Genomic DNA, 24043 nt, shown 5'->3' with positions numbered 1-24043 from the left:
CCTGGACAATGCTCAGATTCGGATCCGAAAGGGGATGATGAATGGCCTGAAGGAGAGAAGCCTAGAGACCCAGGAAGAAACCGACCAAGTTGGCTTGCCTGCGTCTATTTGGTTCGAAAATACATTATTTAAAACAAAAACACATAGTAGAAACGAGATATTGCCCTAATATAGGCTGTTTTAGCCTTCAGACTTTATATAACCGTATGAACAAACACCATATCAGCCCATATGAACAAATGTATATAGGCTATAATATTCTTCCCTATATGAACAAATTAATTTTAGGCCATAACTGAAACAATTTATGTAGGCTATATAGGCTATACAATATTCTGCCAATATTAACGAATGTATTTACAATATTTATATCCATACTGATTTAATAAAAAGCAGTAAACATACATTGTTTGACATTCTTTAATAACAGACTCATGCACACAATCACGCTTTCTTCCCAGCTTTCCTCGCGCTTCACAGCTTCCCCGGGAAACTCGACGCCTCAGGCGGACAAAATAGTACTGGAGGAAGAAGTTCGCTTCTGCTGCATTGTTCGTGATCAAATATAACGCGTTGCGGCGGTGCTTCGTAATACAGGACTGCTCAGGTACTTCGTTCAACCGTCAAAGGGGTGGTGTAGAATCAACAGCCAGTGTATAGCGCTCTAGCGACAGACGGGGGGACTCGACTTCAAACTGTTACTGTTTTGCCGGGACTCGAATCCATTCATGGGTTACCAATTGAGTAACGGTAACTCGCTCACGAACCGAGAGACCAACGGTATCTAATTTATATCTTATGGAGTTCAGGCGAGGAGCAACCCACTAACCATGCTGCACTCATAAACTGTTGGTGCCGTCTTTGTTTGCAGAGGAAAGTCTGCGGCTCACTTTCCTTTTTCCAACGGAGGCGAGATTCGTATTTTTTTTGTATTTTTTTTTGGCAGCCTTTCTTCTGCCTCTCTCCTTCCTTTCCCCCGATCGGCTCGCTCCCGTCGCCATCCAACTGACTCGGAGCATCTTTGTTTTTACGGAGTATATACTTGCCTGCTCGATCAGCACCATGAATTCGGATATAAATGTGTACCTCGGCCGGGATAAAACGGGCATCATGCGGAAGAGAGCCCTGCTTCTCCGGAAAGGGTGTAGTTTTGAGATTAGTTCGAGGTAGGTGATGCATGGGGTAATGGGGCTCCCTTTTGGGTATACACTCGCCACTAAACGCAATCCGAAACAGGGATTGATTTGCCCTCCTGTAACATTTGAAACAGCACATGATATCTACCGACCCTATCTCTCCGTGGACTGCAGTTGTTGTGTTAATTGGCAGCTGACCCGGTCACCAGTGAACATATTTGCTCCCCTAAACTCGAGGGATTAACTATGATATCAACACAGTCTATTAGGCTACAGTCAATTCAGTGTTCCATGGTGCTTCAGTAAACTGCAGACCATAGGCCTATGTGTGCGCTTTTTGCGAATTATGTGTGGCATCACGGATGTTCCTTGTGTTAAGCGGGGCATGCCGTGTTATACCCGGTCATTGAGAGGAACACATTGATTTTGTGTTATTATTTTCAATCGATTTTTTGAAATTTTGTCTCCACAACCGTGCGTCCACGTTCGGACCGTTACGCATGTGTGCCTGTCGATTCTGATGGACAAAATCACTCAATACCTGCTGCATGTTTATCAATATTGCAGCAAATTAGGTTTAAAATATTACATATTAGCCTACAGGCGTGTGACTCTCTACTCGGGAGTCTACTGTTTGTCCGCTCATCAAACGTAGAGAGAATGTTCTCTTTGCTGCCAGTTTGTACCAGACTGATGGCTACAGTATGCCGTGCACAGTAGTCCTATGGTACATTGTGGCTACATTGGGCATAAATGCACACAGTTGGTATTCACCCCAAGTTATGGAGAGGATTTCTGGCTATAGCCAACACTCATGTTCACTTATTGTCAAGCTCACTTCCCGACCTCGTCGCTAGATGGCACCCATAACTCCCTCACTCACTGTCAGCCATGGCATTGATTATAAATCTGTCATGTACATTTGATTACATCGCCATTTTATCCGTCCCCCACACAGTAGCCTACCTAGCCTAAGATAATCAGGTTCAGGAGGTACACTGTATATTACTCATACGCGATTAGCTGACAGACTTGATATGGTATTTTGCAGTGGCAATTGTAGTATGTACATTTTGGTGGGGCAAACTCAAAAACCTTTTTTAGATGCATGCCAGCAAAGCCACTACACAACACTAAACAATACATTTATTGGACTACATTAATTGGACATTAATTGGTGACAAACAGTGCCCACAACAGCAGTACCAACACCTTACCACTGTTACACCTGGCTATCAGCGGAGCCTTGTCTGGCACCGAAACAGTTCATTCAGCCTCATTTACTGCCTTTTGAAAAAACATAGCTGATATGGCTGACTTGCTTAAACAAATGTGGTTTCCACTGACAATTGAGATGTACAAACTATGGCATAAGGGGACGACGAGCGGATAAGAGGCCATCCGTAATTTCGATTAAGACATTAATGAGCGAGCTAGGACAGACGTAGTCAATATAACTATTTCAGTCAGAACCGTATGATAAATAAAGGTGGCATATAAGCAGACAATGAAAGCTCTTACAATATTGAATGATTACATTTCTCTAAAACAGGCTATAGGCTACATGTGCACCACCAAGTCAGAACAGTAGGCTAAATGATGAGGGGGGAAAGGGACCAAATTATTAGGGTGAGGCACATGGGCTACTAATAGCTTAGTACACAACATACACTTAGTATTACTTTCTTAGCTACAGTATACATATCTCCCTGGCATATTACATAATTTATGCAGCAGCATACAATACCTTTTTTGACTCACCTTGTTGTGCTGTGTTCACCTGAACAGGAAGGTGGCGTGGCGGTCCTTCTTTGGGTCAAATTTTGTCATCAAACTTTGTCATTAAGTCTGTCATTCTCTGGATTTATGGCGCTTTCAAGACAACTGGGAACTCGGAAAAAAACAGGGTCGGAGGTCTAGAAAGAGGCCAGAGTACCCAACTTGGAATTCTGAGTTGGATGACCGTCCAAAACGTATTTTCTGGGTCGGAGCAAATTTTTTTCAGAGTTCCAGTTGTCTTGAACTCACTGAAGTCTGAGATTTCCCAGTTCAGAGTTCCCAGTCTTTTGAAAGCGGCAGAAGTCATACTGGATTGACAGCATGCCCAATGTTAAATGTTTATCCTTTTAAGCTTGGAAAAGAGACCCTTAAACTCAGGCTTGGACCACACATCCACTCCACTGAATGGCAGGCTAGTGATTTATTTGCAATGCTTGCAGTTAGCCACTGATTCCTTCCAAACTACTCATTGTTGAATTTGCAATTTCCAACTTGTAATGTTTATGTCCAATGGCCGATGAGCACCGATAAGTTTTATCTATAATTTATCTTCATAATTTCTCTTCATATGACAAGGATTGAAAAGGATTTGCCAGCAGATTGTCGACTTGATTCATGATGATGACTGCTAGCTTGCGTGCTAAAAATCAGTCCAATCAAAGCTACTGTAGATATAATGTGATTTGACATAATATCTGTGGCCAATGACCTTGAGCCTTCTTGGATGAGCACTTCTAATGTAACTCTATGGCAGCACCCAAGGGGCTTGAATTTTCGAGATCTCCCCGCAGATTTTGTGGTGATGTGGTGTCCTCATGAGGACAGAACACTGAGCCAATCACAGCGCCACTAGAGAACATTACCAACCCCTACCCTCTGTATTTTCTGCTGGCTGCCCCACCTCCACAGAAAGCGCTGAGCTAGGCTGAAACACCTGCATTTTGGAGCTGCCTTACTCAAGAAAGCAAAAAAGAGACCACTTAAATATATATATATATTTTTTTTTACACTGCTTGCAACCTGACATGTGACACGTATTAATACCAAAATAACATGCTGCAACTGCCACTATGCTGTCCTGTCATCGGCATCATGTCTTGAAGAGAGAGACAACAACACATATGCTAAAAAGCTATGTTGAGTAGCCTCATCTGTGATGTATTGTCATGGATAGGCTAAGGCTATATCTCAATGTTCTAGTTTTATGGGGCATGGACTCTACAAGGTGTCAAAAGCGCTCCACAGGGATGCTGGCCCATGTTCACTCCAATGCTTCCCACAGTTGTGTCAAGTTGGCTGGATGTCCTTTGGGTGGCGGACCATTCTTGATACACACAGGAAACTGTTGAGAGTGAAAAACCTAGCAGCGTTGCAGTTCTTGATACTAACCAGTGGGCCTTGCACCTATTACCATACCCCATTCAAAGACACTTACATTTTTTGTCTTGCCCATTCACCCTCTGAATGGCACACATACACAATCCATGTCTCAATTGTCTCAAGGCTTAAAACCATTCTTTAACCTGTCTCCTCCCCTTCATCTACACTGATTGAATTGGATTTAACCTCTACGGGATCAGTGTCTCTTACATTCAGTAATCTTGCTCTGATTTGTCATCCTGAGAGTCCCAGAGATAAAATGTAGCATAGTTTTGTTTGATAAAATCATTGTTAATATTAAAATGTAGGAACTGGGTTCTAAAGTTTGTAGCCCTGTTGTTTCTGGCCCCACACCCACCCCGGTTAGTGTCTTTTCTGTATGGAAGCTCATTTTTCATTTCCTGCCTAAACTGTAATATTATATTATGTCCTTTCTCTTGCATTTCAGAGATGGTAGGAAAAAAAAGATGCTATTATCTTTCACCAGATCTAATGTGTTATATTCCCCTACATTAATTTCACATTTCCACAAACTTCAAAGTGCTTCCTTTGAAATGGTATCAAGAATATGCATATCCTTGCTTCAGGTCCTGAGCTCCAGGCAGTTAGATTTGGGTATGTCATTTTAGGTGAAAATTGGGAAAAAAAGGGTCCGATCCTTAAGAAATTTTAACAAGTGACATCAATAAGGGATCATAACTGTCACCTGGATTCACCTGGTCTATCTATGTCATGGAAAGATCAGGTGTTCTTAATGATTCGTGCACTCGGGGTAGTTGAGGTGTAGTTTGGACGTGCCAGCTGGGCTGGCAGAAAATACACTGTCGACTTATTTTAGTATTTACAGTCTATGCACTTCTGGACCAATCAATACAGTTTCTGAATGATTACAATTTACATTTGGTGTCCTGAGGTTTCTTACGACCTATTTTAACATAATAAATGCATTCATTTCGCATGACCGTCATGGCCATTCTAGTAGTGACAGACACACACAATCAGACAGACACGTTCACTTGAATTATTAGAAAGATTTCAAATAGTTTGAACCCAGTTTGCTTAGAAAGTAATTCTGGAGAGGACTCTTCTAAGGCTTTGGGGATGTTTCCAAATGGGATTTTAATGAATTATTTAAACACTAAAAACAAGCTGTTAGCACAGGCTCTTAACACAGCGAGGGAAGCTGGATAGGATTTTCCTCAACCAGACATACATTAACCAGACAATCAATCAATAACTGGCTTTCTTGATTTCTATTGTATTCTCTCGGGAATGCAATCTGGTTTCCGCTCAGGTTATGGATGTGTCACTGCAACCTTAAAGGTCCTCAATGATGTCACCATTGCCCTTGATTCTAAGCAGTATTGTGCTACTATTTTTATTGACATGGCCAAAGCTTTAGATACGGTAGACCATTCCATTATTGTGGGCCGGCTAAGGAGTATTGGTGTTTCTGAGGGGTCTTTGGCCTGGTTTGTGAACTACCTCTCTCAAAGAGTGCAGTGTATAAAGTCAGAAAATCTGTCTCAGCCACTGCCTGTCACCAAGGGAGTACCCCAAGGCTCGATCCTAGGCCCCACGCTCTTCTCTATTTACATCAACAACATAGCTCAAGCAGTAGCTCTCTCATCCATTTATATACAGATGATACAGTCTTATACTCAGTTGGCCCCTCTCGGGTTTTTGTGTTAAATGCTCTACAACAAAGCTTTCTTAGTGTCGAACAAGCTTTCTCTACCCTTAGCCTTGTTCTCAACACCTCCAAAACAAAGGTCATGTGGTTTGGTAAGAAGAATGCCCCTCTCCCCGCAGGTGTGATTACTACCTCTGAGGGTTTAGAGCTTGAGGTAGTCACCTCATACAAGTACTTGAGAGTATGCCTAGACGGTGCACTGTCCTTTTCTCAGCACATATCAAAGCTGCAGGCTAAAGTTAAATCTAGACTTGGTTTCCTCTATCATTATTGCTCCTCTTTCACCCCAGCTGCCAAACTAACCCTGACTGAGATGACCATCCTACCCATGCTCGATTACGGAGACATAATTTATAGATCGGCAGGTAAGGGTGCTCTCGAGCAGCTAGATGTTCTTTACCATTTGGCCATCAGATTTGCCACCAATGCTCCTTATAGGAAACACTATAAACTCCTCTGTAAACTGGTCATCTCTGTATACTGGTTGCAAGACCCACTGGTTGATGCTTATTTATAAAACCCTCTTAGGCCTCACTCCCCACTATCTGAGATATCTACTGCAGCCGTCATCCTCCACATACAACACCCGTTCTGACAGTCACATTCTGTTAAAGGTCCACAAAGCACACACCTCCCTGGGTCGCTCCTCCTTTCAGTTACGATGCAGCTAGCGACTGGGACAAGCTGCAACAAACACTCAAACTGGACACTTTTATCCCAAACTCTTCATTCAAAGACTCAATCATGGACACTCTTGCTGACAGTTGTGGCTGCTTTGTGTGATGTGTTGTTGTCTCTACCTTCTTTGCCCTTTAATGTTTGTACCATGTTTTGTGCTGCTACCATGCTGTTATTTTGTTGTGTTGCTACCATGCTGTGTTGTCATGTGTTGCTGCCTTGCTATGGTGTTGTCTTAGGTCTGTCTTTATTTAGTGTTGTCTCTCTCTTGTTGTGATGTGTGTTTTGTCCTATATTTATATATATATATATATATTTATCCCAGGCCCCTTCCCCTCAGGAGGCCTTTTGCGTTTTGGTAGGCCGTCATTGTAAATAAGAATTTACAAGATGGAAGGCACAGTGATGCCCTGGGGAAGGCACAGTGATGCCGAAACGTTGCTAAATACCCATTAAATTGCTGGGAGTTTATACGTGGAGTGTGCGACTTTCTTTATTTTGATCGTTTATATCATATCCTGTCCAGCCAATCTGTCCCTGTATTAGCTTCCCGTGTTGATGCGGATATGAATACATAATCAGACCATCAGAACCCTGAGAGAGGAGAGATAAGGTACAGATTTATGGCCTGGATGACAGTCTGTTCATGCATTAGCCACCTGCACTAACGCCAACCAATAAAAGCATATATAAACTGTATGGTTCCAGCCCTGAATGCTGACCGTATATCACGGGTATGACAAAACATGTATTTTTTACTGCACTAATTACATTGGTAACCAGTTTATAATAGCAACAAGGCACATCGGGGGTTTGTGATATGTGGCCATTATACCACGGCTAAGGGCTGTGTCTAGGCACTCTGCGCTGCGTCGTGCTTAAGAACAGCCCTTAGCCGTGGTATATTGGCTATATACCACACCCCCTCGGGCCTTATTGCTTAAATATATCATGGAGTTACATATTTCTGTGAAAAAAAGTTATTAAAAGGATATTACTAACTATTCCCAACCACCATATTAGACTTGCTATAGACGTCTTATATACCATACATCCAATAAGCAATGTGTACAACAACTTGCTATTTCCTGTGTTGGCCTATGCAGTTAGTCAGTAGCACTCAGTAATAATTGATTCACATGTCTGCATATTTCCTGGCACTCAGCGGATGAGAAATGTGCTTCTCCTCTTATAATGTTTATGTACTATAGTAAGACCAGCTGTATGCCAGTGCATACCTTTACTTAAATGAACTACAACACCTTCTCCTAACATGCTGACCAGACCGCTCGTGTCGCGTGCAAAATAAATGTGCACATACATGTTATTCAATCATTGCACCCACACTGCTCACTCGCGTCAGCGAGCGTCTGCGAAGCCGGCCGCTAAAATAGAACTTGGTTCTATTTGTGATGCTCAACGCGCTACAAGTCCTGCCTCTCAAATCTCATTGGTTTTTAGGAGCATATACCCACGTGGGCGATGAACTGACGTCCACAATCCAGTCCAGTTGGTGATGGTAATGCACCTTAAAGTTGTTTGCCAAACGCAAAATTAAGTCCAAAGAAGAAAAAGAAGCGTGAAGGAAGAAGGAGAAATGACGAGAAACGAATTCGGTTTACCCTTTTATCTGTGGATTAATTGTTGGAGTAGAGGACCTTGTGCATTTCAGGTTTAAAAACAACCCAATGTTTATATCCCAGGACAAATTAGCTAGCAACAGCAAGATCTTCATTTTGGGTCTGTCACAGTGGTCAGGTATTCTGCCACTGTGTACTCTGTGTTTAGGGCCAAAAAACATTCTAGTTTGCACTGTTTTTTTGTACATTCTTTCCAATGTGTCAAGCAATGATCTTTTTTTTCTCGTGGTTGGGACTAATTGTGTTGCTGTCCTGGGGCTATGCGGCGTCTGTTTGTGTTTGTGAACAGAGCCCCAGGACCAGCTTGCTTAGGGGGCTCTTCTCCAGGTTAATTTCTCTGTAGGTGATGGCTTTGTTATGGAAGGTTTGGGAATCATTTCCTTTTAGGGGGGGTTGTAGAATTTAACGACTCTTTTGTGGATTTTGATAATTAGTGGGTATCGTCCTAATTTTGCTCTGCATGCATTTTTTTGGACGTCTTTGCTGTTTGACGTTATACACCGAGGATTTTTTTGCAGAATTCTGCATGCAGAGTCTCAATTTGGTGTTTTTCCCATTTTGTGAATTCTTGGTTGGTGAGCTGACCTCAGACCTCACAACCATAAAGGGCAATCGGTTCTATAACTGATCCAGATCCTAATTGGTATGTCGAATTACATTACCTTTTGATGGCATAGAAGGCCTTTCTTGCCTTGCCTCTCAGATCGTTCACAGCTTTGTGGAGATTGCCTGTGGCGCTGATGTTTAGGCCGAAGTATGTCTATTTTTGGTGTGCTCTAGGGCAATGGTGTCTAGATGGAATTTGTGGTCCTGGCAACTGGACCTTTTTTAAAACACCATTATTTTTTGTCTTACTGAGATTTACTGTCAGGGGCCAGGTCGGACAGAATCTGTGCAGAAGATCTAGGTGCTGCTGTAGGCCCTCCTTGGTTGGGGATAGAAGCACCAGATCACCAGCAAACAGTAGACATTTGACTTCAGATTCTAGTAGGGTGAGGACGGGTGCTGCAGACTGTTCTTGTGCCCCCGCCAATTCGTTGATATGTATGTTGAAGAGGGTGTTGAAGAGGGCCTCTCTCTCTCTGCCTCTTGTTGTTTCTCTCCCCTAAATTCTTTGTTCTGTCTCCATCCCTCTCTCTCTCTTCCTTGCTCGTACAATATCCTCAGAGAAAGGTTTAATTAGTGTATCTACTTTGATACATCATTTATGTCTATGTAAATCTCTCTTGCTGCCAACAGTGTTGTGTAACCAACTAGAGTACAGTACAGAAGTGTCCCCTCTTATTTGTGTCAGCATGTTGGTTTGAGAGCAGAACAGAACAGTCAGACAAGTCGTCTGAAGACGGGATCCAGATGGGGGTGAATCATCTGATCATCCTAAATTGGAGATATTAGCGAGAAACCCATGTTACGAATGTTGTACCCCAACTTTCTCAGTCAGAAAAGATGCAGGATTTCCGAGGTAGCGCATGAAAGCAGCTTCAGTGACCCTGCCAGTAAGAGCGTCTCTGATTGGCTGGGCCTGTGGGGTCTTGTCTGTGAGCCTGTTGTGACCTCCGATGGGAGGAGGTGTGATGTGGAAAATCTCTGACTCACAGCCTGCCATAGTGTTGATAGGGGAGCTCTAGTGTGAAACTGTCTGCATCATGTAATAGATGGAGAGAGAAAGGGGAAGTGACCTCACACTGTGGTGTGTGTGTGTGTGTGTGTGTGTGTGTGTGTGTGTGTGTGTGTGTGTGTGTGTGTGTGTGTGTGTGTGTGTGTGTGTGTGTGTGTGTGTGTGTGTGTGTGTGTGTGTGCTGTGTACGTGCATGTGTGTGTATGCGTGTGTGAGAGAGAGCGAGATAACGTGTGTGTGGTTTATTGAGTGTGTGTAATGTATTCTGTACATCCATATGCTACACATATGCTCCACACATATGGATGTACAGAATAAATACATATACTGTATGCTCAATATTTCAGCAAATAGAGTATATCCATCACTACATTTGGCAGCTCTGTGCACATGTTTGTGAAAGTGGTTTGAGTTAGTTTCATGTTTGTATGATCTTTGATGTTGTGTACTGTAACTGAATTCACCCATGTGGTGTGTCACACTTGCATGCATGCTTTTTTGTGTGTTAGTGGGTGTATCATTTAGAGGTCGATCGATTAATCGGAATGGCCGATAAATTAGGGCTGATTTCAAGTTTTCATAACAATCTGTAATCTGTATTTTTGGACACCGATTATGGCCGATTACATTGCACTCCATGAGGAGACTGCGTGGCAGGCTGACTACCTGTTACGCGAGTGCAGCAAGGAGCCAAGGTAAGTTGCTAGCTAGCATTAAACTTATCTTATAAAAAACAATCAATCTTGACATAATCACTAGTTAACTACACATGGTTGATGATGATATTACTAGTTTATCTAGCTTGTCCTGCGTTGCATATAATCGATGCGGTGCCTGTTAATTTATCATCGAATCACAGCCTAAAACTTCTTACCTGGGAATATTGAAGACTCATGTTAAAAGGAACCGCCAGGAACTTAAACGTTAGCTTTTTTACATGGCAAATATTGCACTTTTATTTTCTTCTCCAACACTTTGTTTTTGCATTATTTAAACCAAATTGAATATGTTTCATTATTTATTTGAGACTAAATGTATATTATTGATGTATTATATTAAGTTAAAATAAAAGTGTTCATTCAGTATTGTTCTAATTGTCATTATTACAAATATATATATATAAAAATCGGCAGATTAATCGGTATCGGATTTGTTGGTCCTCCAATAATTGGTATCGGTGTTGAAAAAACCTAATCGGTCGACCTCTAGAATCTTTAACCTTTGACCTTTCTCTGTCCATTTCTGCCATGAAAGCAGAGTGTGGTCTTCCTGGCTGGTTGCTATATATACATGCACATGATTCTGGTTGTTTCTACTATTCCACCACGGCAGGCCTTTACAGTATAGAGGACCTGTCCCAAATGGCATCCTATTTCCTAGTTAGTGCATATAGGGAACAGAATGCCATTTGGAACACAGACATAGTCGGCCCCAATAAGGGCTCAGTGAGCTCGGATAAACACTGGACCATAATCACTGCCATATGTGTCTTCAGCAGAGCAGAGCCCACCACACAATACAGCCCACCAATCTCATTTAGCCAGAAAAATAGACTAAATAGGGATGGAGAAAAACACAAAAAAGCCCTCTCTTGATTACAGCTTTCCGTGTGTCTGGATCCGTTTATGGTTTAAAGACACATATCTACATATTACAGAAACCTTGCGTGTGTGTGTGGGTGTGTGCATGCATGTGTGTGTGAGTGCGTTAGTGTGTATTATAGCTAACATGTGTGTGTACACACTGCATATATGTATGTGTGCACTAGAGTGTGTGTGTGTGTGTGTGTGTGTGTGCGCCTGTGCGTGTGTAGTGCAGCACACTGCTCTGCTCCGGGAGGTTTCACTCTGGAAAAGCGTTTCCCGTTATAACGTGCTGCTGGAAATGGCCCAGTGTGTGGATGAAAGGAGTTGTATTTCCACAGGGCCTCGGTTGAGACTCAGGGGGTTTGAGCACAGCCACAAGCCACGTGACGAAAGGAGGGAAGAGGGCCGGGTGTGTGTTTTTGACTGTTCTTGCTCTGTGAGGTGATGTAAGGAGTGTGTGTTTGTGTGTGTGGGTGTTTGTGCGTGCATTCCATAATGATGTACTATATAAGTGAGAGAAAATAGATTGTATTCACTTGGCTGAATGACTGACAGATAAAAAGCCAGTGTCAAGGTTATGATATTGACTTGCCTAAATCTTCATTACTTATGGTAATTCACACATGAATATGCAGGTGACTGCCTAAACAATGCGAGCTGTATGGGGCCATAAGCAAACAAGAAAAGGCTCATCCAGACGCGGAGCTCCTAATGGCCGGTGATCTTAATACAGGAAAACTGAAATCCGTATGACCTCATTTCTACCAGCATGTCACCTGTGCAACTAGAGGGATACAAACTCGAGATCACCTCTACTCCACACACAGAAACGCATACCACGCTCTCCCCCACCCTCCATTTGGTAAATTGGACCATAACTCCTGCTTACAAGCAAAAACTCAAACAGGAAGTAACAGTGACGTGTTCAATATGGATGTGGTTCGATGAAGCGGATGCTAAACTACAGGACTATTTCGCTAGCACAGACTGGAATATGTTCCGGGATTCATCTGATGGCATTGAGGAGTTTACCACATCTGTCACCGGCTTCATTAATAAGTGCATCAATGACATTGTCCCCACAGTGATCATACGTACATATCCCAACCAGAAGCTATGGAATACAGGCAACATCCGCACTGAGCTAGGCTAGAGCTGCCGCTTTCAAGGATCAGGACACTAATCGGAAGTCGTGACATATTCTTACCAATCTATGAACCTCAGCTATCATAGTTGTATCAACTTCAAGTCTGAATGCCATTAATGAAGCCAATGGATAAAGTAGAATATAATAACTGTAACGCTCGTCGTATAGAGGAGAAGGAGAAGACCAAGGTGCAGCGTGGTAAGTGTTCATGATAATAATTTAATCAAAACTGAACACTACACAAAATAACGAGGAAAAAACGAAAACGAAACAGTTCTGCAAGGTGACATACACTAAGCAGAAAACAATCACCCACAACAAAAGTGGGAAAACAGGGTACCTAAATATGGTTCTCAATCAGAGACAACGATAGACAGCTGCCTCTGATTGAGAACCATACCCGGCCAAACACACAGAAAATACAAAACAAGGACAACATAGAACACCAGACATAGAATGCCCACCCAAACTCACGCCCTGACCAACCAAAATAGAGACAAAAAAGGATCTCTACGGTCAGGGCGTGACAATAACTTTATTGTGCCAAGGATCGAAGTCCTGTATACATCTACTGTAGTTATTACCACATTGTAGCCGGTACATTGAATATATTCAATGCAAATAAAGGTGCGGTTCAGGTATGAATCTCTGTGAGACATTCTTTTTTCAGTCATATCCAATACCAGGTGTAACAAACTCCATTCTTTGAATGATGCTGTGTCTGCATGTATGTATTACAATTATACACTTCAGCAGCGTGTACTGCTCCTGGGACATCAATGATTACACAGTGTAACTTTGCAATAGACTAGAAACATGATTTAAGTCAAGTCTGATTTGTAATGCATATATACAGAAACAATCTATGCATATCTAACTCCCTTCATCTGCATTAATCTGAGGACACGGCATATGATGAATTACAGTGCTACCCTAATATTCTCTCAGTTCATCACAATTACAGTGTCTCTAGCGTTGTCTCCTAACCAGTCTTGGGCCCCCAGTTGGCCCGAAGGTTATCTTAAGAGCGGGTGAGGTGGCGATGACAGGACTGGCTTCCTCTCTCACATCAAAACATACCTGCAGACGAGAGACAGATGGATAGAGAAAGAGCATGATTAAGCCTTGTTTTTTAAAATTCTAACACAGTCAGTCATTTGGTGAAATGCAAAACTGACCTTGGATCATTAACTCAGGGACTACTACATCTCTATCTGTATTTCAATGTAAAGCATCTCTTTAATAATACTTCCTGTTGACCCGACCACGTGACCTCTCACCTATGATCATGCTGTGCCCTCTGTGTCAGCCAGTTCAGATGTTGGAGGGGTTTAGCAACACAGTTCATATAACCTAGAGGATTTAGGGAGAAGAGGGAGAGGGATTAAGTGAAGGAGAGAGACTGTTATTGTGTGTGTGGTCTCACCTGGTGTCCACACTAAGTGGCTACAGAGTACTTTATGCTGAAAAACAGACATGAGGACAAACAATATAAGATAATGTCATCATTTGAAATCAATACCACTTGAAGCTTGTAAAAAAAGCTAACCGTTACACTGTCATGAAATATGATTACATATTGATTATGAAACAAATGACATGGCCTGCTTATGAGTTGCCATGAAAGAAAGTTAGATTAATTCAACTGAAAATGGCGAGAACAGGCATTCGTAGCTAAATGCTTTTGGTTAGCGTGAGAATAACAATTGCATGAATTATCATTCTACGGTATGTAATATAGTAGAATGTTATGAACCGACACTGAATCGTAGGAGCTAACTACTAGCTATGTAGAAGTTGGACGGAAGAAGGCCCAGAACGCTGTCCTTATGAACCACATAGCATATCATTACAGCAGTATGTACCGGTATGTTAGCTAGCTACCTAACGTTAGTAGTTATACATCAAACTTGCCTGTATATTAACTATAGGCTATCAAGTACCTAACGTTTGACTTGATTATTCCCATCATTCTTAGCTTAGCTAAATTGTATAGTTGTTGTGCGTTCTCAATGGACATTCGGTGATTTCTTAAATTCGCTCTGGCTATCTACACCGATTTAAGAGCACTCTCATCTGAGTGTACCAGGGAATTTACGAGCGCTCAACACCCGTTGAATACGGCCGGTGTCAGTAATCATCGCAAAAAAAGCATAATTAAATTGTTTCCAGCAGCACAGTTACAGTCACCAACGCTCTGGTTAACATGAAAACTGCCTAACCAGCTCTGCTAAGGTGAGTAAAATGGTCAGAGTGGTCTCATTTGTGTCTGGAAGTAGCTAGCAAGCTAGCCAACGTTAGCTTGGGTGCTTGACTGCCGTTGTAACGTCAGAACACTCAAATCAACCCTACTCCTCGGCCCGAACGTCCAGTGTGTGCTCCAAGAGCGAAACGGTCTCAATTTACAAACGGACAATCTGACAGCGCTCTGAATTTATGAGCGTCACATTGTACAGCTCCATATTTTCTGTTCAATCCTAACGGAAACCCAATGTTTTTTTCATTTCTCATGGAATAGAAACACCATAATATTAATCAAATGAATTAAGCAAGTACCAGTCAACAGTTTGGACACTGTCACGCTCGTCTGATGACGAAGGAGTGGACCAAAGCGCAGCGTGGTACATGTTCATGATATTTATTTAAACTGAACACTGAAACAAAAATAACAAAGACAAAAACGAACATTTCTGAAAGGTAACTAAAACTATACAGAAAACAACTACCCGCAAACACAGGTGGGAAAAGGCTACCTAAGTATGATTCTCAATCAGAAACAACGATAGACAGCTGCCTCTGATTGAGAACCACACCCGGCCAAATACAAAGAAATAGAAAACACAGAAATAAAGAAACTAGAATGCCCACCCTAGTCACACCCTGGCCTAACCAAAATAGAGAATAAAAGCCTCTCTATGGCCAGGGCGTGACAGACACACCTACTCATTCCAGGATTTTTCTATATTTGGACTATTTTCTACATTGTAGAATAATAGTGAAGACATCACAACTATGAAATAACACAGCCTACTCCTTCCTCCCCGTTGGGGGATTGAACCCCGGTCTCCCACGTGCCTGCAATATTGAAGACTATCAAATGCTTCTCAAAGATGCGGTCAAACTAGCAAAAACTTGCATTAACAGAAAAAAATGGCTGACAAATAGATAACGTTCAGCCCGCAAGGTGTGCCGCAGTATGACGCAACTTTTATAGGAGGAACCACTGTTGGTAGGAGGTCAGAGACCCTCAGGAGGCTGAAAATACTTGGCATGCCCTCCCCCCCAAAAGAAAAAAATTATACAGCTGCACCATTGAGAGCATCTTGACTGGCTTCATCATCACCGCTTGGTATGGCAACTGCTTGGCATCCAACCACAAGGCGCTACAGAGGGTAATACGTACTGCCCAGCACATCATTGTGGCCGAACTCCCTGCCATCCAGGACCTCTATACCAGATGGTGTCAGAGTAAGGCCCTAAAAATTGGCAAGGACTCCAGCCACCCAAGTCATAGACTGTTTTCTCTGCTACCGCACAGACACCTGAACAGCTTCTATCCCCAAGCCATAAGACTAGTGAACAGTTAATAAAATGGCTACCCGGACTATTTACATTGACCCCCTTTATTATTTATTTATCTTAATTGTTTTGCACTTACTCTCTTGCTCTGGCTCTATACACACTCACTAGACTCTACATTCACACACACTACACTGGCACTCCAACACACACACTCTACATACGCTCACACAAACAAACAACATCCACACATGCATGTTGACTCCACACATACGCGCGCACACACACACTTCACATAAGCTGCTGCTACTCTGTTTATTATATCGTATATCCTGATTGACTAGTCACTTTTACCCCTACCCACATGTACATTTTGTATTATCTCAACTACTTCGTACTGCTGCACATTGACTCGGTACTGGTACTCCTTGTAGATAGCCTCGTTATTGTTTTTATTGTGTTACTATTTCATTATTTTATTTAGCAAATCTTTTTTCCCTTTTAAACTCTGCAATGTTGGGAATGGGCTGGTAAGTAAGCATTTCACTGTAAAGTCTACACCTGTTGTATTTGGCACATGTGACCAATAAAATTGGATTTGATTTGTCCAATAAGAAACGCTCATATCTGCTTTCTGTAGAGAAACGTTTTGAAATGTTTTACATTGCACTCAATGAACCCATCTCTCTTGTAGTATTCCCCTCCTCCCAACTTCCTTACAGCGGTGCGCTCCCCTCCTCCCACACTCTAGAAGGCCTTGGTCCAGAGCGAGGGGTACTGCTACTCTCCAATGAAGGCTTACAGTTAGACGAATTGGTCTCGTGGTTTCCAGGGAAGCCTGCCAAACAACCTTCTTCTTGGTTAGAGAGAGCAAGATGGCGCAAACGAAAGAGAGAGAGAGAACGAGAGAGAGAGAAGATTGAACCACTAGGGAGGGATATGTTTTCATAACATTTGGGAGGAGGTTGTAAAGTTGTAGGCTAAAGTGCTAAAGTGGAGAGTTGTGAACATTCTTGCAATAACTGTGCAAAGGAAACTGCCCTAAGCCTCCCACTCGATCGTGCTGCACACTAGGAGTAGTGTTCACTAGCTAGGAATTGCTAACATAATAAGAAAGAAAATAACAGAAACAGAAAGAAATCACAGTCAGTAGTCATAGAGTGCTTTTTAGGCCCTAGAAGCCCCAAAGTAATATCTTACCGATCTACAGGCAGCTGCCAATAGTGGACGGCTTAGCAGAAATATCCATACCAATCATACCAAGCCCCTCTGACAGACCTGCCTCCCGGGTGTTCTTACCTACAGCTTACCTACAGGTGTGTAATGATGGCAGATGCCCCCTAGGTGAACTCCTGCTGTCATGTTCCACACACACACCTGCCCCCCTACACACACACACACACACATACTATTTATTCCCTGTCCTACTTCTGAAGTTCATCTTCCAATCAACCAGAGAAATAGGATGTGGCCACAAGAGGGCAGACTATTCTGTGGATGTGAATAGAAGAGCCTGGCCATTGAGAAAGGATGTGAATTAATGGTGGTGAATGGCAATATCCTGGGGAGATTCTCAATTGGTTTTGCTAACTCCTCTGTCCTCCGTAATCGAGGAGAGGAGCCAAGGAGAGGAAATGTGGAAACAAATGCGCTTGTATGAAATGAGATTTTCCTTGTCCACTAGCGCGTCATTAGGCAAATTATGTTTACAGAGGAGGAATCCCAAAATATGTGTAAAATGGTAAAAATAAATGTCTCTAGTTGTGGCATACATTTCATAGCTAAAAGGCTAAGTAGCATATCGTTTTTAAACGTGTGCATGCTTTTATCCTCTGACAAAATAACAGCTGTTTTGAAGGGTGTGTGGCAGATGTCAAAACTCTTCTCAGAAGGACTCAGGTAGGATACACCTGACTATCCTTTGCCTTTTCTCATTTGGAAAAGTCTGTCCTCCACTCTCCTCTGTCCTGACTCCTCCATGACCTGGAAACCGATAAGTGGTTGAGTGGGCAAGGATATGTCAATTCCTTAGTAGGCGAACGGAAGAATGTCCTCCTCTCTGGAAGACTGAAACAGGTTTACCTCAAGAATTTCCCTGTATTTAGCGCCATCCATCATTCCTTCAATTCTGACCAGTTTCCCAGTCCCTGCCGATGTAAAACAACCCCACAGCATGATGCTGCCACCACCATGCTTCACTGTGGGGATGTCTCCCACATGCCTTTTGGCGAACACCAAACATGTTTGGTGATTTTTTTCTTTATGCAATGGCTTTTTTTCTGGCCACTCTTCCGTAAAGCCCAGCTCTGTGGAGTGTACAGCTTAAAGTGATGCTATTGACAGATACTCCACTCTCCGCTGTGGGGCTTTGCAGCTCCTTCAGGGATATCTTTGATCTCTTTGTTGCCTCTCTGATTAATACCCTCCTTGCCTGGTCCGTGAGTTTTGGTGAACGGCCCTCTCTTGGCAGGTTTGTTGTGGTGCCATATTATTTCAATTTTTTAGTAATGTATGTAATGGTGCTCTGTGGGATGTTCAAAGTTTCGGATATTTTTTATAACCCAACCCTGATCTGTACTTCTCCACAACTTTGTCCCTGACCTGTTTGGAGAGCTCCTTGGTCTTCATGGTGCCACTTGCTTGGTGGTGCCCCTTACTTAGTGGTGTTGCAGACTTTAGGGCCTTTCAGAACAGGCGTATATATACTAAGATCATGTGACACTTAGATTGCACACAGGTGGACTTTATTTAACTAATTATGTGTCTTCTGAAGGTAATTGGTGGCACCAGATCTTATTTAGGGGCTTCATAGCACTTTTCCATTTTTATTAAGTAGATTTTATCATTTTACTTCACCAATTTGGACTATTTTGTGTATGTCCATTACATGAAATCCAAATAAAAATCTATTTAAATTACAGCTTGTAATGCAACAAAATAGGAAAAACACCAAGGGGGTTAATACTTTTGCATTTTGTATTCGACCTACGCGGAAGAGTTTTGAAATCTGCCTGTCACGAACGTCGTAGTGAGGGGACCAAAGCGCAGCGTGATGTGAATGCATCTTCTTTAATTATAACGAAGAATAATAACCAAACTAATACAAAATAACAAAAATGACCGTGAAGCTAAATATAACGATTGCAGACATCACATAGACAATCACCCACAAACCAAACAGGAAAATGGCAACCTAAATAGGATCCCCAATCAGAGACAACAATAAACAGCTGCCTGATTGGGAACCAATCTAGGCCACCATAGACCTACATAATGGCTAGACTACACACACACACCTAGACATACCAAAAACCCTAGACAAGACAAAAACACACATACCACCTTCGTCACACACCCTGACCTAACCAAAATAATAAAGAAAGCAAAGATAACTAAGGTCAGGGCGTGACACCCTTTAAATCATATTTCGTTTTGACAGAGGAGAAAAGCATGTACTCATTAGAAACCATATGGTTTTTTATCTATAAAATGGGCACAACTAAACGTAATTTGCTTGATGGCAGGCGGAGAGTCTCATTTCATACAAGCACATTTTCATCCACTTTCTCTCTCCTCGTCGTCTCTCCTCAATTAACTTTGACCTTTTTTAAAAAAAAGAGGCAAGAGAGGAGCAAATCCAATTGAGAAAAGGCTCTTGACGAAAGGGGAGGACACTCTTCTGTTCCCCTACTAATGAATTGACACTCTCCTCAACCACTCGACCACTTATCGATTTTCAGGTCACAGAGGAGTCGAGGCGAGGACAGACTTTTGCCCAAAAGGGAATATCCCCTAGTTTCTGTTTTCACCAGAACTATTATGGCTAGTAGTGTTCATGTATGACCAGTAAGGGGTGCTACTATAACATGCACGAGGACATGGAGGGGAATCTTTGGCGGTGTCTGCAAACTTTACTAGCTGTCCAATCCTTGCATCCTCGGTCCTTGTTTCCTAAATTCCTCTCAAAGCTAATTGGATGAGGAGGTCTAAGGAAAAGACCATGGATCCTCTCCTCCAATGCACTTACAGAGGACATTGCGAAACACGTACGGAGGAAGCAAGGATTTGACAGCTTGTAACGTTTTCTGAAACAGCCATTCAGGACAGACACAGGAGTGATGAAGGTGGAGGCAGCATAATAAGACACTCATTCAACAACATTGAAACATTGTCTGACACATTCAAGTGAATCACTCTTTCTTACATGAGTGAATAGAAGGTCATCGTCCCTAGACACGCCCCTAGACACTCACCCCCAGACACTCATCGCCCCTAGACACCACCCCCCACACTCTACTTCCTGGAATAATCGTTTATTATCATTGCCTAGGGCCAACTGTAATATTATAATATTCTAAAGTGTTTGTGTGTGGGGAGCGTTGGGATTAAATAATATATAATTGACGAAGAAACATTGTTAACCCACACACACCTGACCCTCTTACCAGTGCCCCACCCTTAAAATATATTCAGCATTTATTTTCCAGTAGCTCAAAAGCGGAATCCGTCTTTCCCTATTACCCTCCAGTCAGTGAGGACGGGGCTGTGCCAAACCACCATTATCTCAGCCAGAGCGCTTTAATTCTCTTCTTTTCATTTGACTACATCCTTCCTTACCCCCTCCGTCTGAGGGCAGATTGATGACAACCCCCCCCCCCCCCAGCAGTTTTTACACTGCTGCTACTCACTGTTTATTATCTATGCATAGTTATTTCACCCCTACCTACATGTACAAATTACCTCAACTAACCTGTACCCCCACACATTGACTCGGTACCCCTTGTATATAATAGCCTCGTTATTGTTATTTTATTGTGTTACTTTTTATAAAAAAATTTACCTTAGTATTTAGTAAATATTTTCATACCTCTATTTCTTGAACTTCCTTGTTGGTTAAGGGATGATAAGTTAGCATTTCACGGTAAAGTCAACACCTGGTGTATTCGGCGCAAAATTTGATTTGAATTTGATTTGAGTATTGATCATTTTGATCCTATTTTTAAGTTTTAAGTAATAATACATTCGGAAAGTATTCAGACCCCTTGACTTTTTCCACACTTTGTTACATTACAGCCTTATTCTAAAATTGATTAAATAGTTCCCCCCCTCATCAATCTACAGACAATACCCCATAATCACAAAGCAAAAACTGTTTTTTTGAAGTGTTAACAAATTAAATAAAAAAACTACATTTACATAACTATTCAGATCCTTTACTCAGTTGAAGCACCTTTTGCAGTGATTACAGCCTCAAGTCTTGTTGGCTATGAAGCTTGGCACACCTGTATTTGGGGAGTTTCTCCCATTTTTCTCTGCAGATCCTCTCAAGCTCGGTCAGTTGTGGGTGTCGCTGCACAGCTATATTCATGTCTCTCCAGAGATGTTCGATCGAGTTCAAGTCCGGGCTCTGGATGGTCCACTCAAGCACATTCAGAGACTTGTCCAAAGCCACTCCTGCGTTGTCTTGGCTTTGTGCTTAGGGTCATTGTCCTGTTGGAGGGTGAATCTTCGCCCCAGTCTGAGTTCCTGAGCGCTCTGGAGCAGGTTTTCATCAAGGATCTCTCTGTACTTTGATCTGTTCATCTTTCCCTCGATCCTGACGAGTTTCCCAGTCCCTGCCGGTGAAAAATATCCCCACAGCATGATGCTGCCACCACCATGCTTCACCGTAGGGATGGTGACAGATTTCCTCCAGACGTGACGCTTGGTATTCATTCATTCAGGCTTGGTTTCATCAGACCAGAGATCTTGTTTCTCATGGTCTGAAAGTCCTTTAGGTGCCTTTTGGCAAACACCAAGAGGGCATGTGCCTTTTACCGAGGAGTGGCTTCCGTCTTGCCACTCTACCATAATGGCCTGAATAGTGGAATGTTGCAGAGATGGTTGTCCTTCTGGAAGGTTCTCCCATCTCCAAAGAGGATCTCTGGAGCTCTGTCAGAGTGACCATCGGGTTCTTGGTCACCACCCAGACCAAGGCCCTTCTGCCCCGATTGCTCAGTTTGGCCGGGCGGCCAGCTCTTGGAAGAGTCTTGGTGGTTCCAAACTTCTTCCTTTTAAGAATGATGGAGGCCACTGTGTTCTTGGGGACCTTCAATGCTGCATAAATGTTTTGGTACCCTTCCCCAGATCTGTGCCTCGACACATTCCTGTCTCGGAGTTCTATGGACAATTCCTTCGACCTCATTGCTTGGTTTTGCTCCGACATGCACTGTTAACTGTGGGGCCTGATATAGACAAGTGTGTGCCTTTCCAAATCATGTCCAATCAATTTAATTTACCACAGGTAGAATACATTTCCTAAAAATAGAATACATTTCCTTCAAATGTCAAAAAAACCTGCTTTCGGTTCGTCATTGTGGGGTATTATGTGTAGATTGCTGAGATGTTAAAAAAATAAATCCTCTTTAGGATAAGACTGTAACGTAACAAAATGTGGAAAAAGTCTAGTGGGTCTGAATAATTTACGAAGGCACTGTATATATACAGTTGAAGTCGGAAGTTGACATACATCTTCGCCAAATAAATTTTAACTCATTTATTCACAATTCCTGACATTTAATCCTAGTAAAAATTCCCTGTTTTAGGTCAGTTAGGATCCCCACTTGATTTAAGAATGTGAAATGTCAGAATAATAGTAGAGAGAATGATTTATTTAAGCTTTTATTTTTTTCATCACATTTCCAGTGGGTCAGAAGTTTACATACACTCAGTTAGTATTTGGGTGCATTGCCTATAAATTGTTTAACTTGGGTCAAACGTTTCGGGTAGCCTTCCACAAGCTTCCCACAACATGTTGGGGGAATTTTGGCCCATTCCTCCTGACATAGCTGGTGGAACTGAGTCAGGTTTGTAGGCCTCCTTGCTCGCACATGCTTTTTCAGTTCTTCCCACACATTTTCTATGGTATTGAGGTCAGGGCTTTGTGATGGCCACTCCAATACCTTGACTTTGTTGTCCTTAAGCCATTTTGCCACAACTATGGCTAGTATGCTTGGGGTCAATGTCCATTTGGAAGACCCATTTGCGACCAAGCTTTAACTTCCTGACTGATGTCTTGAGATGTTGCTTCAATATATCCACATAATGTGCAGTTGCAAACTGTAGTCTGGCTTTTTTTTGTGGTTTTGGAGCAGGGGCTTTTCCTTGCTGAGCGGCCTTTCAGGTTATGTCGATATAGGACTCGTTTTACTGTGGAAATAGATACTTTTGTACATGTGTCCTCCAGCATCTTCACAAGGTCCTTTGTTGTTGTTCTGGGATTGATTTGTACTTTTCACACCAAAGTACGTTCATCTCTAGGAGACAGAACGCGTCTCCGTCCTGAGCGGTATGAAGGCTGTGTGGTCCCATGGTGTTTGTACAGATGAACATGGTACCTTCAGGCTTTTGGAAATTGCTCCCAAGGATGAACCAGACTTGTGAAGGCCAGAATTTTTTTTTCTGAGGTCTTGGCTGATTTCTTTTGATTTTCCCATGATGTCAAGCAAAGAGGCACTGAGTTTGAATGTAGGCCTTGAAATACATCCACAGGTACACCTCCAATTGACTCAAATGATGTCAATTAACCTATCATAAACTTCTAAAGCCGTGACATCATTTTCTGGAATTTTCCAAGCTGTTTAAAGGCACAGTGAACTTCGTGTATGTAAACGTCTGACCCACTGGAATTGTGATACAGTGAATTATAAGTGAAATAATCTGTCTGTGAACAATTGTTGGAAAAATGACTTGTGTCATGCACAAAGTCGATGTCCTAACCGACTTGCCAAAACTATAGTTTGTTGACAAGAATTTTGTGGAGTGGTTGAAAAACTAGTTTTAATGACTCCAAACTAAGTGTGTGTAAACTTCCGACTTCAACTGTATA

General features: G+C 42.3%; 1 protein-coding gene and 1 long non-coding RNA gene across 3 annotated transcripts in view; one reads left to right on the top strand and one right to left on the bottom strand.

Annotated features, from left to right (window-relative positions):
- Window positions 1–507: 507 nt before the first annotated feature.
- Window positions 508–24043, top strand: part of LOC129863668 (GTPase-activating Rap/Ran-GAP domain-like protein 3) — a 165598-nt gene continuing 142062 nt past the window's right edge. Inside the window, exon 1 of one of the 2 annotated variants that reach the window (XM_055935799.1) lies at window positions 508–1166. In XM_055935799.1, the coding sequence (XP_055791774.1) occupies window positions 1063–1166 (104 nt within the window). In that variant the 5' untranslated portion in view covers window positions 508–1062. The remainder of the gene's footprint in view (window positions 1167–24043) is intronic. The other variant, XM_055935798.1, reaches the window with a different exon arrangement.
- Window positions 12862–24043, bottom strand: part of LOC129863669 (uncharacterized) — a 32422-nt gene continuing 21240 nt past the window's right edge. The window contains exons 2-3 of the long non-coding RNA XR_008761004.1: window positions 13938–14010; window positions 12862–13737 (exon numbers count right to left, since the gene is read on the bottom strand). This is a non-coding gene — a long non-coding RNA (uncharacterized LOC129863669). The remainder of the gene's footprint in view (window positions 13738–13937; window positions 14011–24043) is intronic.

This window comes from Salvelinus fontinalis, chromosome 10 (genome assembly GCF_029448725.1).
Source record: "Salvelinus fontinalis isolate EN_2023a chromosome 10, ASM2944872v1, whole genome shotgun sequence".
Lineage (NCBI taxonomy): Eukaryota > Metazoa > Chordata > Actinopteri > Salmoniformes > Salmonidae > Salvelinus > Salvelinus fontinalis.
The sequence above is the reverse complement of the archived record's forward strand: the minus strand, read 5'-3'. Positions and strand labels throughout refer to the sequence as shown.